A 15,659-nucleotide genomic window follows, 5' to 3' on the forward strand; every position below is an offset into this window, starting at 1 on the left:
TAGAGAAACAGATATATTAGTGTTCAGTTTTTTATATTGTGAGGAGTTTTGGCTTGCACATTGATGTAATGAACTTCCACTTGTGGAATGCTTCTTGGCAAAACATTTCAGTGTTAAAAGCATGAGAAGGAAATGAATTGAACTTGCACTAGCAGTTCAGCAGGCTAGGTGTAGGGTTGGAAAGAGCTTGTTGCTACTGAGATTTTTAATGACTTAGAGACACTGAAGTTGTAGATTTCTACGATCTTTGCTCAGAAGCCCCAGTAGAACCTTAAAACATTATTTTCATTGACTCTGTCTTGAACAGAATTTGCTTGTCTCACACAGATCTTTAATATGAGCAAGTATTAATGGATACAAATACAGACTTTTTAAAAGCTAGCTTTACATAGAAAGATTAAAATACAGAAGTGGTGAAACATATCTTAGGGAAGAACCATCTACCAAAAACTTTTCATTGCATTGTTCTTAAAAAACCAACAAATCCTTTTAAAACTACCACCATTACTACTGGCTGTCTAAGTTTTTGCTTTTAGCCCAAGCCTAAATTGGTTTGCATGATCCTAGCCATAAACTGCCTGAGAGAATGAGAGGCAAAGGCAGTAACAGAAGTCTGCCATGGAAGCCTCTCTCATCTTAAGAATTGTGAAAGAAAGGGGCAATATGGGATCAGCTGACTTTGTTGAATGATTGTCTTGTAATGACATGAAAGTTTTCAAAACTCCTTGAGAATCCATCCTGATATCCTCGCTACTCAGCATGTCTATTGGATAGGAGGAAGGAGGTAGAAACTGAGAGTCTCTTTGGTCAAGCAGTTTGACTAAATGACTGTTGTATGTCCCCCTCAACTCAACCTAGTCTAGTCACTATACTCTACTCTGTTTTCTGTTTAAAACACGGGGAAGTGCAGGGACCAAGCACTGGAAAAGATTTTTAGCATCTTTTTAGGCTGTTAGTATTTAGAATTTTTAGGGTTTTTCATTACAAACTCAGTTGCATCGGACACTGTTACAGCCCTGTCCTAGGTCCAAAATCCTGGGTTCATGAAGCTTCCAGCAACATGAAGACTCCACCTAATTGCAATTCATCTTCTATTAACTTTAAAATAGCAACCTGAATATGCATCTTGCTTTGAATTTTCAGGCATCTTCTGAAACAGAGTTTCTGGACAGGAGCATAAATCTGGCTTACAGTTTTAGAGAGAGCAGTGAATCAGACATCATCAGCACAGGGACTCAAGAGCTGAAGGCGGCCAAGCAAATACAATTGCAATCTACTCCATCAGCTAGTATATTAAAAAGTCTATGTTGCCTGCAATTTGTCTTATTAAGGTTAAAAGAAAATATGCCCTAGTCCTTTCTTGTAAAAAATAAGACAGAATTGTAACTCAGTTACAAATATAATATGAGGTGACACACCTTGGCCCTGTACTGTGCATGTGTGGAGAAATTTACATAAAAGTTACAAAAAATCGTTCTCTAAAAGCCACCAGTGATTAAGGGTCTAGACCCAAAACATCCTAAAACTCATCAGTGGACCTGGCAGAGCAGGTAGATGTCTATCAGACAATAGTCACTACATTAACCAGTTCGGGTTGAAGGACATACAAAGAGGTACAATATTGATGAGTTCAAGTTGTATTTTTGAAACAGTTTTCTGTGCTTACACTTGTCCTATAGTCTGGTCCAAAGTAGTAGGCAGACTTATGTTGTATTTTTCAAGTTTCTACAATCAAGGAAGTCAATGATAACAATTTAAGACACAACTTCTCAGTTTCTGAAAAGGGTTTAAGGAGCTCTTAGTGATGCTGGAAAATCTGTGCAAGTAATTCCCATATGATATCTCCCTTTCTCCCAAACAGAGGTGCAAGGCACGTTCTCCTCCGCTTTCCTTCCAGGTTCAAGCCCACCCAGTTCATAAGGATCCTCAGGTTCATGATCAGATGCATTCACATCCCCACCTCTCCAAATCGACTCATTCATTTAATGCACAATAAACTGTTTGCTGCTCCAATGCTTTATCCCTCTACTCTGCCTTACTCTCTCCTTCCCTACTCTCCTTTATTTGCCAGCATCTCTAAATCACTCAGCTTCACCTCCCTCTGCCTCTTTAGTCGCAAGAGAACTGGAGAGCCAAAAGGAAGCAAGCAGGGCTGTGCACTGCGCACACTGTGCGGCCCCAGCTGGAGCCAGCGGCGCAGGGGCCTGTTCTCTTCCCTATCCTGTCCTGTGCCGGGACTTGCTCTGTTGGGAACACGAAGGCAGCGGTCTCCTGTCGGCGTGGGGAGGAAAAGGAGCAGGCTCGGAGCGGAAAGGCTCCGCGGGCACGTTCGGTGCTGAGTGTGTTGTCCCCTTGGGACAAAGCCATCCGTGATCCGATGGGCGCTTGTGTCGGGCCAGGAGCGCTCCTGCCAACCCAGGGCAGCTGCTGGGTGCCCCAGGGAGGAGCCCGATGCCAAGTCTGTGCTCTACAGGTACTAGAAATGGGATGTGGGATGGAGGGCTTGCGGATGGAGAAAACTTTTTTCTCCACGCCTTGCGCTCAGTCATTCTAGCGCTTGCTGCAGTCATTCCAGCCAAAACCTAACCAAGCAATGCAGGAACTTGTGTTCCGCCGCCGCGCTCTGCCGGCAGAACTGCACGCAGGGCTGAGAACTGGCAGCGGGACCACGCTGGGGGATCCCGGGGGCTGCGAGGGGCCAGAGCCTGGCGCATCCCGCTCCCGGAGCCCCATGCCGAGGGTGGCGGCCGGGAGAGGGTCTTTCCCCCATCCCGCTGCCTCCCTCAGGTCCCGAGTGCGCCACGTCTGCCCCCGGCCCGGCCCGCAGTCCATCCCCGTGTGCGTGGCGGCTCCCCGGGGCGGGGGCCGGGGCGGGGCGGGGAGCGCGGCGCTGCCTGGGCCGGCGCCGCCGCCTTCCCTCCGTTTTCCTCGCCCGCTCTCGCTGCTCCCGCTGCCCCCGCTCTCCGCACGACAGCGGCGGCGTCCCGCCATGTCGGCCGCCAAGCACCGGGGCGGAAAGGGGAGCAGCCCGCCCGCCGCCGCCAACGAGAAGGGCGCGCAGCCCGGCGGCGCCGAGGAGCCGGCGGCCAAGAAGCCGGCGGCGGCGGGGCACGGCCGGGGCGGCAGGGCCGGCGGGGGGGGCCGCTCCGGCGCCGGCCCCCGGCGCGGCTGGGCGCTGCCGCTGCTGGGCGCCGCGCTGGTGCTGGGCGCCGCGCTGCCCGCCGGCTGGTACGTGCAGCAGCTGCGGGAGGAGGTCGGGCGGAGCGCCCGGGAGCTGGAGGCTTCGGTCCGGCAGCGGCAGGAGCTGGCCGGCACCCTGGACGCCGTGGTGCAGAAGGTAGCGCGGCGCCGGGCCGGGGCAGGAGGGCGCGCCGGGCACCGCCGTTGCTGCTCGGCCGGGCGGGGGGGCAGAGCCGCCCGGGCAGAGGGGACGTGGCATAGCCCCCTAAATAAGGAGCTGCGCCTCCGTCCCATGGCCCGGCTTGCGGGAAAGCAAAAGTGTCCCGCTCCCCCCGCCCGCCTCTCGCCTTGTGTGCGCCCTCAAAGATGCTCTCATGGCATTAGAGGCGCAGATAGAATCAGGGCCGCGGTTTTCCCCGTGCCTGCAAACGTGGCCTCAGTGCAGCGAGAAATCCCTGCCAGGCGGCGCCGGGCTGGGCGGGACGGGGCGGGACGGGACCCGCGGCCGCAGCCCCCAGCTCGCTTTTCCAGGGCCCGGGCCCGAAGCCATTTTCTGGAGTGCAACCCGCACGCGAATGTGTTGGCAGCAGTGCAGACCTGCCCTTCCCAGGGAGCTGCTGCCCGTAATTCCGTGGCTTCGGGGCCCGAAAATGACTTAACCCATTGGGGGCAGCTCGTTGCTGCCTCGTCGAGCGGGCAGGTGTATGTGCCAAGGGACACCGGGTGTGTGCCCGGGGACACGGGATGTGTGCCAGCGCCGTCAGACGTGGCAGGGTCCTGTCTCGACGGCCTCACACTCTAGAAAACACACCCCATGTCAGCTTCACCGAACAGCAGGGGCTGTGCCAGAAGCGCTGCTCCCTCTGTACTCTGCCTCCCACGTTCCTGCAGCTGCCTCCGGCCAAGGGAGTGAGACTCACAGTGGCCAAGGCAGTGCAGGACCCTGGAAGAGCTGTGAAGTTGTTGGCGCAGGCTCAAGTGAAGTGAAATAAGTGCTCATTTCCCTAATTTTTTTTCACTCAGGCCCTTACTAGCCTCTCAGCTAGAATTTCTCAAACAGCATTGTCCGTCTGGATACATCTTAGGGTCCCAAAACCTTTAAAAATGGTTGCATATCATCGACATGCAACCAAGCTCCTGTCTAGGGAGTAGGTAAATTGGTTGGAAGGCAGAATGTAAAGTTAGGACTGAATCAGATCAAAGAAAAGGGAATTCTTGTCTCAGCTTGACTGCTCTCTGCACAGCAAACTATGCAGATTCCCTGTGTTCCCTGCGAGCTTGTCCCCCTGGCGATGGGGGGACACAAATCCTCTGGCTGTTTGGTGGTGCTTCCAGAAAACACAGCAGCCTGCACACGTGGAGATTGTAGGGTCAGTCTTGGTGTTTCCCATACAACAAAAAGGAAAAGAATAATTTGCGTGAGGGGAGGAAAAGGGTTATAAAATTCAGGACTATAGTCCTGTTTCTGAAGCTAATTTTAAATTCTGAGGGTTTTACTCACTGATAACAGGGCCATAACTTGAACTAGCAAAGGATGTCCTTTATTCATTTTTAAGGCATTTTTACAGACTGTAGGAAGGAAGAAATTGCAATGACAAGATGTAAAACAACAATACATGAGTATGTAACCCAGATGTATGTGCAATATATAAGCCCTTCCAAGCAAAGGAATGAGTACAGTTTGCTTCCTCCCATCCCCATGACATTGCAGAAAATTGTAGGTACGTGTCCCTTATTCTAGGAGAGTATATACTATAAATATATATATATTTATAGATTTCCTATATTCCGAGAAGTTTATAAATAGTTGGTTTCAAAGAGAACTGAAACTTACTTGCTTGTGTACAGCAGATTGCTGATGTTAGACATAGAGTAATGCAAGAATTAAAAGTGAGAGAAAGAGGTCACACAGAGTTTTGAAACAACCTTGAAAGCTTTGCTTGCTGTGGTTTGGTGGTGTCTTTACAGAAGGATGTACTTGAAGAAGAGGCTGTATTTGACAGGCTGTATTTCATTGCTTTACAAAGGTACAGGATCCAGTATTGTAGTTGCAGAGTGTGGTCAGTGCAGGCTGCTGCATGGCTTTGCCCTTCAGTCTTTGACTGCAGGGAGCTCCTGTCAGGAGTAAGCATTATGTAAACTCATCTGCTTTACACATCCAGGAGAAAGGAAATGATGTGGAAGTTTAGTCTTTAACATAGCATCATTCTGAGAGAGGCCAAGGTCATTTGGTGTTTAAACATAAGATAGTATGACCAGTTAGAGAAGACATAGTCATTAGCTGTAGATACGTTTTTATTCACTATTTGTGATGTTGAGTATTTCAAGGGCTATGGCTTCAAACCTTACCAGCCAGGTATGCCAAAAAGGCAAGCTCACGTGCAGATGCACACACAAACCACTGCACAGTGAATATGAACTACTGCTTTGAAGTTGTGAGTTTTACCCCCCTCTTGTGCAAGGGGTTTGCTTTGGGCCCTGGTAGCTCTTGGCTAGGACAGATCAGAGTAGAAGCTCGTCTAATTTGAAGGCACATTTTAGTATATCAGAGCTCACTGCTCTCCAGATGTCTGGCCCAGCTGGAAGTGTAGGAAAATAGCTTCAGCTTATACCATGAGCGTTGCCTGAAAGCAGTGGAGGAGCAGGTATAAAGCAGTTCCACTGTGGAGGGATGGGATCCGGCTCTGTCAGTCATACAGCAGCAGGGACCTGGCCATTTGGAGAGTTCTGGCTGTTTCTGAGGTCTTTTCTTAAACTAACAATTGAGGATCATTACTTGCAAATACGAATTTGGTGATTTAGTTGGAGTGCATCAAAGGAAATAAATTCTGTCATAAGAGGGGGAGAACTTTCCTATGCCCTCCTGTTAAAATTCTAAAGTCCATTTATAGTGCTACAGAAAAAGCTCTCTGTGGAAAGAATCAGAATGAATGACAGCTAAGATGTAATGAAAATGAGGTTGGTAGATCAGTATAATGACCAGCTGCAATATGTGTGGCAGCACTACCCTCTGCACCCCTTCCCCTTACCTCATTTCTAGTTTTGTATCGGAGCACTAGAGAATACCAGTGGGGAGTGGAGAGTCATTAGAAACCTTTTTACAGAAGAGTGGGAGAAAAGAAATCATCTTTATGAGTATTCCTCAAACTGCAGGAATCTGTTGGAGCAAGGGCAAGTCTCATGGCAAACTCTACAGTCCTTACACAGTGTAGACTTCCATAAAGACTAAGGAAGATTTGGCCAGGGATTTGCAAAAATACATACAAATAGCTTAATTTCTAGTTGGGAAGTCTGTTAGGTCTTTTGAAAATAGTTTTTAGGTTCACAGTCAGACTGGGAACTGCTGGAGCCTCCTTCAGTTGTAAAGAGAAAAAAAAGGCAGCTCTGTATATTTCTTTCTAAGACTGTATAAAATATACTTCTTTCTATTTATAAAATAAAACCACTCCTCCAGCTGTGTATCTAATCAGTAAACATGGCAGCCCATGTGGCATGACTGATTAATATAGCCCTTAGACATAGGGAGTAGCATGAGGCAAGGCAACATGCATTACTCAGCGCTTGCCATCCTGCCAAAGCCTCGAGGTATTTTCTGCGTGATGGATTCCTGTCGCAGGCAATGGGAGTTCTTACATTGCTTTACAAAGTTTAAAAAGGTACAACCCACACACATGGACAAAAAGATTTCTTCAATCTCAGGACTGATACTCTGCTTAGCCTCAAAATTAAGTGATGCTTGCTTCCATGGTCTGGATCTTACTTTGAGAGTAAGTGAATGTGGTGGCCACCCACCCCTTGACCTTTTCCCTCTTGCTGCTACTAAAACCAGTTGTAAGGACAGTTTTTGTAATTGGGAAGTCTTAAGTCACTACCTGATCCAGTGGTAGTGACTTGCTGTTAACCTGAGCTAGATGCAAGGCAGGCCCCTTGGCAGCTGCTGTGCCTTTGTTCTCTGCCTCTGCACATTGGTCAGGAGCATGTGGCTGTATGCATGAGTGTGAATAATGAGGGACTAAGTATTTAGAACATTAAAGTCTTTCTAATTTTTTTATCTTTTTCTAGTTTTTTTATCTTAAAAAATATTTAACAGGAAAAATCTATTGTCTCCACTGGTGTCCAAGAGCAGCAAAATGTCATGATTGCTACTCCCATGCCTCAGTCCATCCTAGTTCCCCTTTCTCCCTGATTTTCCCTGTTGCTCTTTCTAGTCTACTGTGAAACTTCTTTTTCATGGTCAAGCATTGGACCTTGGTATTATTGCTTGATAAAGTCTAATCCCAGCTTTTCTATATTCAGAAGCTGATGCCAGATGTTATTTTGGCTTTCTTTCCCCCCCTCCCTTTCCCCCCCTTAGGGACTTGTGGTCTGTAGAACCAGGAATTGGATAGGGAGGATGGCTTAGGGGTCTGTATGCAAAGTATGGCGACTTGAGTTCCTTTTTCCATGCCATGGGTTTCCTGGATCATCTATGGCAGGTCACTGATGCCAAGGATCCTCAGTACCATAGAATCATAGAATCAGTTGGGTTGGAGGAGACCTCTGAGATCATCAAGTCCAACCCTTAATCAACCCCACTTTGATTACTAGATCATGGCACTAAGTGCCATATCCAGTCTCATCTTAAAAACTTCCAGGGTCAGAGAATCCACCCTCTCTCTGGGCAGGCCATTCCAATGCTTGACTACTCTCTCTGTAAAGAATTTCTTTCTGATATCCAACCTGAACTTCCCATGGCAGAGCTTAAGCCCATGCCCTCTTGTCCTACTGTTGGTTGCCTAAGAGAAGAGACCAACCCCCACCTGGCTACAACATCCTTTCAGGGAGTTGTAGAGAGTGATAAGGTCTCCCCTGAGCCTCCTCTTCTTCAGGCTAAACAACCCCAGCTCCCTCAGCCTTTCCTTGTAGGACTTGTGCTCAAGCCCCTTCACCAGCCTTGTTGCTCTTCTCTGGACCCACTCCAGCCCTTCAATCTCTTTCCTGAACTGAGGGGCGCAGAACTGAACACAGTACTCAAGGTGTAGCCTCACCAGCACTGAGTACAGGGGAAGGATCACTGCCCTGGTACTGCAGGCCACACTATTTTTGATACAGGCCAGGATCCCATTGGCCTTCTTGGCCACCTGGGCACACTGCTGGCTCATGGTCAGCCTCCTGTCAATTAGTCCCCCCAGGTCCCTTTCTGCCTGTCTGCTCTCCAGCCACTCTGTCCCCAACCTGTAGCGCTGCAGGAGGTTGTTGTGGCCAAAGGGCAGGACCTGCACTTGGCCTTGTTAAACCTCATCCCATTGGAATCAGCCCATCTCTCCAGCCTATCAAAGTCCCTCTCCAGAGCCCTCCTTCCTTCCAGTAGGTCAACACTCCCTCCCAACTTGGTGTCATCTGCAAACTTGCTAATGATGGACTCAATCCCCTCATCTAAATTACCTGTAAAGATGTTAAACAAAGCTGGGCCCAACACAGACCCCTGGGGAACACCACTGGTGACTGGCCGCCAGCTGGACACAGCCCCGTTCACCAGCACTCTCTGGGCCTGGCCATCCAGCCAGCTCTTAACCCAGCACAGAGTGCCCCTGTCCAAGCCATGGGCTGCCAGCTTTTCCAGCAGTATGCTGTGGGAAGTATGCAGTAGAAGACATACATATCTATAATAGAGCTGTAAGGCTCTAGCAGCTGGGCTTTTTATGCCTCCCATAGCTGTATGCCATAGGGTCACTTCAGGTAGGGAGCATGAAGGATTGCCAGGTGATCATTTGATTTGGTAACAAGGGCTATAAGGATCTTTGACAAAAAGGGAAAGGATGAAATTACAGGTACTAACCACATGTATTTATGTTTCAGGTACGTTCTCTTCAAACCACCTTTGGAGAATTTGAATCCATGATGAAGATGGTGCAGCAGAAGCAGGAGGTTACCGAGAAGGCTGTTAAACAAGGGGAGAGTGAAATAAACCGCATCAGTGAAGTGCTTCAGAAGCTGCAAAATGAAATTTTAAAAGACTTGTCTGATGGCATTCACATGGTGAAGGATGCAAGGGAGCGAGACTTTACATCTCTGGAAAACACAGTGGAAGAGAGACTAACAGAGCTAACAAAGTCTATAAATGATAACATTGCTGTATTTACTCAAGTCCAGCAAAGGAGCCAAGATGAAATCAACAATATGAAAGCAAAGGTTGGTTCTCTAGAACAGGCAGATGTGTATAAACATGAAATTAAGGTGCTAAAAGATGCTTTTGATGAGATGCAGGCATCCATGAAAATCAAAGAAAAGGACATAGAGACCTTGAAGAGTACAATGGACTCCATGGAGTCTGATGTGTATACTGAAGTGAAAGAGCTAGTCAACCTCAAAAAAGAACATGAAAAGTTCAAAGAGGCTGCGGACACTGAACACCTTTCATTAAAAGCTTTACAAGAGAAAGTTCTGAGAGCTGAGGATTCAATTATGCAGCTCCCTAGTGACATTAAAAGACTTGATGAAGATTTACTGCAAGTTAAAGCTGACCTCAACAAATGGGAAGATAATGAGCTCTTCAGAAGAGCATTAGAAACTTTTGGGAAGAACAGTGAAGGACTGGAGTCTCGCTTGAGGCATATAGAAGACAGCCTGGGGTCTCTAACTTCTGTTGCTGCTCAAAACAGTGAAAAGTTGCAACCTTTCCTTTCTAAGGAGTCAGAATATGAGAATAAACTCAATACACTAGAACAAAGCATTAGTACTCTTCAGAGGCTCACAAATACAGATGTAACTTCAGTCACAGATGTTCTCAAAAGTCTTGGCGAAGCACAGACCTCGCTGTACAATGATGTGGAAAACTTAAGGAGAAGCATCAGTGACCTGCCATCCTCCAGTGCTCTCCAGGATGTCCAGAAGCAAATTAGTACTTTGTTGGATCAAGGAAATCTTCAGACAGGTCAAGCACATTCTCAAGGCTACCTTGAAAAGTTTTCTTCTGTGGAAGGCTCTGTAGATGAACTGAGATCTTCTGTTAGCCAGGTTGATTCCGATTTGAAAATGATAAGAACTGCAGTGGATAGTTTAGTCTCCTACTCAGTGAAAATAGAAAATAATGAGAACAACTTAGAGTCTGTGAAGAGCTCAATAGATGACTTGAGGAATGATCTGGAAAGGTTGTTTGTGAAAGTAGAAAAAATACATGAAAAATTTTAGGCAACAGTGCTCCTTGGGCAAATAATGGATTAAGGAAAATAGCTTTTGTATGCCCCATTTTTTACTCTTTTTAAAAGCAATTTGATACCTCCAAAGAGAATAAGAATACTTTAATAATAGAGACAGTTCTGCTTATTTCCTTTACTTCTGTGTAGTGTTTTTGTGGGTTTTGTTGGGTTGGTTGGTTGTTTTTTCCTTAAATTCTATTTTAAGAAAATATGAGTTTAGTTGGGGGCCGAGTTTCTAAGGGCTCATCTCTATAAAGTTATACCGCTGTAACTGTAATGGTGTAATAAGGCATTACAACCTCGTCAGCACGGGCACACATGTAATGGCATGCAGGTGTTTCTCACTGTGACACGAGATATCCCACACAGAAGGGCTGTTGTGGTGCCAAAAGCATGCTCTGGACACACACTGAGGATTTTACTGGTATGTTTCGGCTTAAGAAACAAATGAGCAAAACTACACCCTATCTTAAACAGTTTACTGTGGTAAGCTTAAGTCTGGAGCAGGTTTGAAGCATCTCGTTTGTTTCTGGAGTTGGGGACTCAACCATGTGGTCAGTTCACCGGGTGTCACCTGAGCTGTATATTTCTGTGAGTCCTTAATCAGTACCAAGGAGCCAACACTGAGTGAGGTAAGTGGCATTGCCTGGGGCTAAGGCCTAAGAGCTATTCCACCATCTGGCTGGAGAGATTGATTCCTTGTGATCACAGGATTCTTTGCCAGCATCTTCAGCTGCTGGTGCAAAAGATCAGTGCTCAGAAGGGACATCTGAAGGATGGGATTCAAGAGGGTACAGTAATATTTTTGTTGTATTTTTAGGCTGTTTACATGATGAGGCTGTGTCTTTCCTGGAAAGTCCTTATTTTGGTCTTTGATACAGGATTGCTCTGTAAAAATGATCACAAATTTGAATGAGGAAAAAGAAGGACCAAAGTCGTGTTCCATATATAACGAGCATGCTAACAACAATAATAATATACTCCAAAACACACACAAGGGAAAATCACCATGAAATCAGCAGAATTGCTTCTATGGCATATATGTGTCCAAGTTTTCACACAGCTGACAGTGACCTGAACTCTTGTTACATATTCAGGACTTGGTGCCTGATTCTTGTCACTATTTTTGTCACTAGGCTGGGGCATTGGTAGCAAAGGATCCTTCTAGGAGATGGCTGAGAGTGAGGAGAAAGCGTCATCATTCCTTAGATGCTCTTTTAAAAAACACTTTCTCACAGAGGGTTTTGGGGTTTCTGTCTTTTTGGAGAGGATTTCTAATATTTCAAGTTTACTTTTGAACTTTATCCAAAGAATTGGTAAAGGAGTGTGCACAGGGATACCTTGGAAGTAGGTCATGGGCGTCATGCCCACCTCAGCCTGCACTAGGACAGATCCTTCACTGTTAGGTGAAGAATTCCTAGAAACAGCCTCTCCCAGAAGTGATGTGCTTGTGGGAACAGCATAAGTGAAAAGGTGTTCTCCTAGGTAAATAAAATACTGAACCATATCTAGTGCTGTTCCCACTGTAAACAGGAAAGAATTGCTGGCAAAGAAAGAGTGACCTATGGCATTAATGTAACTTGTCACTGTTGAACTGCACTGTTCTTTGTTGACTTCTTGAGTCTTGAACAATGTTGTTTAGGTTACTGTGAAATGAACTGTATGGCTTACTTGCAGTATTTTTAATACATAATAAACATTTGGAATATTCTTTGCACCTTTTTTTATCACTGCTTACTTGTGTTTCCCAGCGGTACAGGAAAGGGCTTGGGGAAGTACCAGATAATAAAGCAGTGAGAACATCTCAAGAAAGATACTGTTTGTATTGCCAGTGTTCCTTTATATTATTAGTAGTTCATGAGTAATGTGCTATTACAGTAACAAATTTCAACTGAAACTACCCACCTGATTGATGAGGTATTGATTGAGCTGATTCATTAACATTTGCCTTCATTTTCAGCTCTCATAAATGGAGAAACCATTACACTGAGGCACTGTGGACTTGATCACTTGAAAGGGCTTGCCCGAGTAGTGGTGTTTGCAAATGTGATTAGGATAAATCTTGTGCTGCTGCCTGGACTTCTCCCAGCAGGGCTTCAGCTACCACCTCAAGGGAAATAACCAAGAAAGGTGTCTGGCAGCCTAAAAGTGTGTGTTAGAGGTTTCATTAAAACACGGGTTAGTCATTTAGTCTTTCTGCCATCTTACTTGACATAACTCGGCTGGTACTGTAAACAAAGCTGCAGAGAAATCCAGTGACTGGGAGAAAAGTCTGTCTGAGATGTACAAACACCAGAGCAGCCCAAAAACATCTGACAGTTTGGCACTGCGAGGGACAGTCTTTCCAATTTGGAGCACTGTGGGAAAGGAATGGCTGGGTGGGAGAGACTCTCCAAAAGAAAAACGGCGATGATGGAGGGTCAAACGTTCCAGGTGAAGAGCTGGAACAGTTGGATGTATCCCTGACATCCGATCCCGTCAGATCTCGGAAGCTAAGCAGGGTCAGCCCCGGATTAGTGCTTGGATGGGAGACCTCCTGGGAAATGCCGGGTGCTGTAGGTTCCAGTCCTGAGGACTTCACTGGCACTGTCCAAGCTCGCTCGGCCGTGGCAGATGGACCTCAGGACTTAAACGGTGGGGCCAGTTCTGCGCACGCTGAGCCCCACCTAAAATCCACTGTGCAGGCTGGAAGGGCACACCCACGTGGGGACAGCCCTGCCCAAATCTTCGTTCGCGGAGACGAGCCACACACACTTTTAGGCTCGGTAGCAGTGGCGGGAGGATTGAAGCGAAAGGCGGATGCGGGAAGGATGACCCACCCACAGCCGCGCGGGGCGGGGCCGGGCGCCCCCCGGTGGCGGCGCGGGGCGTCCCAGCCTCTGGAATTCGTTCCCTGGGCAGCGCCCGGCAAGATGCCCGGGAAGATGCCCAGCCTGGCGCCTCCCCTGCAGCACCCCCTCCAGGTCCCCCCGCGACACACGTCCGTGTGCCCTGTTCAATTCTCTCCTTCTGCACTACCATCAGTCTCCCCCCCCCCCCCGAAAAAATTCATCCTCTGCTGGGCTGGTTCGAGAAGCAACTGCCGCTTACTCTGCCCAGTTTTGCCATTTTTGCTGCTAAGTGGCCCATTTATTGTGTCATCACCTGCTTGGTTTATAAATTTTTAGGTAAGGGGAAGCTGCGGCTGGTCTGGGTTTAATGTCAGCTGTGTGTGATATTTAGCACCGTGAGAAGATAATCCCTGTGGGTCTTCTACACTGCTGCTACCCTGGCCCTCCTGTGTGCATTTTAGTCACTGTCATCCTCGGCCAGCCATGAGCAGATATTCACTGATGCTGGAGATGCAGAGTGAAAATACTTAGACACAGGACTTTGAGAACACTTTTTTGGTAAATCCCAGCATGAGATGGTCAAACAGCAAACAAAACAATTCCTTTGCCCAAGAACCCACTTGGTCTAACACTGACCAGGGATGTTCAAAGGGTAATTCTGCCTTGGACACCAAAGCAAGAAGTGTATTTTCTGTTTGCTTACATAGCACAACCTCTCCAGAGTGTCTAGTATACAATCTATTGCAATATAATGTAACTTCTCTGGAGTCAGTGCTTTCTCATGCACTCAGAAAATAAAAGAACTTAGAAATCTCTTTATGTGAGCAGAGCTCGATAATTCCTGCATTTATAATGCAAATACTAAAGCCCAGAACTATTCAGAGTTAATACAGCATCACAGTTGTAGCTTGTTAGACCTCAGACAAAGAGATCCCTGAACTCTGCTTTTTTTTTTGCCTTTTTTTTCCTCTGTTGGAGCTTATGGAACAGGTGTTCCCTGGTCTGCTGCAGATACGCAAATAATCTCAAAATCTTTTCCAAGATGATGGTATCTCGATGCTGTGCTTATCATCGAGGGGACAAATCTTTTCTCAAGTGATTCAATTTCACTGAAATAAATGCCAAAGAAGCAATTTCTCCTTTTACTGCATATTCTATTTAGAAAAAAATAGTTTTGAAGAAATATTTATTACACAATTAACTCCGGTGTCTCACCGTGTTGTCCATCCACAATTCTAGAGAAAGAAGCTAGTTCAAATAAGGCCGGCTTTATTCCACTCAGAAAGATTTTCCTTTGGCACTCTCTAGATGTAAATATGTCAAATTCCAGTGAATAATCCTTTCCTGTCAATATTGCTTAGGTTGGGGTTGGGATGGAGTCCTAGAGTTATGAGTAAGGATGGAAAACAGAACAAGCAGAGGAAGAATCAGGGTTACCCTGAAATTTTCTTTTTTTTTTTTTATTACTCTGACTTTCAAAGTAATTTCTGATACTGTTTTCTTTCCCCCTCCTTTCTCCCTTTTCACCAAACTTTAAACCAGGATATACATAGCATGGAGATGCAGAATATTATGCTTAAATTTTGACTTACAGTAATAATTTGAAGTCACAAGCAAACTCAGGGTTTGAGATGAGAGCCACTGCAGAGCCACTTGTTTAGAAAGACCACTGCAAGAGACGAGATCTAAACATAAAGAGTTGACATCTTTGTCAGTGGCATGAAACCAAAACATTGCAATTCCCAGAGTGTGTTTGAATAATTCACACTTCGATGTTACTCAGGCCAAAAACCCTTACTGATGTGCAGTTCCCTGCCCTGGAAACTCAAAATGCTCTTGCAAGAGAGTGAGATCAGACCTTCAAGGTGGTGTGCATGTGAGCCAGAGACATGGGAAGGGCAGCAGAATACCTCCAATCTGTGCAGCCTGGGAAGCTTCTCTTGGACAACCTCTGTGGAGTGTTCAAAGTCTGTAAATTGAACCAGTGGGGTTTTAAAAGAAGATTTCAACCTGGATGGGAAACTTAAAAATTATGGAGCAATGGGGGTTCTGATCCAGATCCCACTGAAGTCAATAGCTACACTCTCATTTTGTTCCTGGTACAAAATCAAGGCGAAAGCATTTCACCCCAAGGCACACAAAATGTGTAATATACCCATCAATGAATTCCAGTACATCAAGCTCAAAAAATCCTTTCCTTTCCTATGAGTGCATCAGAGTTGCTTACCAGAATACCTGCTAGCTAACAGATCTTCTCATACTGAGCAAGCTTTTCATCTTTCAAGTTCCCTTTTCAGGGTCTCAACATGGCAGCATCAGAACATTTTCAAAGAATGTAGTGCTGGCTTATATGGCTTATGGTTTAAACAAATATGGTTTATGGTGTTGGGGAAGCAGGCTGGGCCTCAGGCCATGTTTACTAGCTATTTATGTTCACAAGATTAACAATGTAGGCTGCCCAATGCTCATC

General features: G+C 46.3%; 1 protein-coding gene across 1 annotated transcript; it reads left to right on the plus strand.

Moving 5' to 3' along the window:
• Positions 1-2,871: 2,871 nt before the first annotated feature.
• On the plus strand, positions 2,872-12,075 carry CKAP4 (cytoskeleton associated protein 4). The gene is made up of 2 exons (XM_071551036.1): positions 2,872-3,337; positions 9,019-12,075. The coding sequence occupies exons 1-2, from the start codon at positions 2,990-2,992 to the stop codon at positions 10,348-10,350; spliced, it is 1,680 nt and encodes a 559-aa protein (XP_071407137.1). The 5' UTR covers positions 2,872-2,989; the 3' UTR covers positions 10,351-12,075.
• Positions 12,076-15,659: the final 3,584 nt, after the last annotated feature.

Source organism: Pithys albifrons, chromosome 3 (genome assembly GCF_047495875.1).
Source record: "Pithys albifrons albifrons isolate INPA30051 chromosome 3, PitAlb_v1, whole genome shotgun sequence".
Classification (NCBI taxonomy): domain Eukaryota; kingdom Metazoa; phylum Chordata; class Aves; order Passeriformes; family Thamnophilidae; genus Pithys; species Pithys albifrons.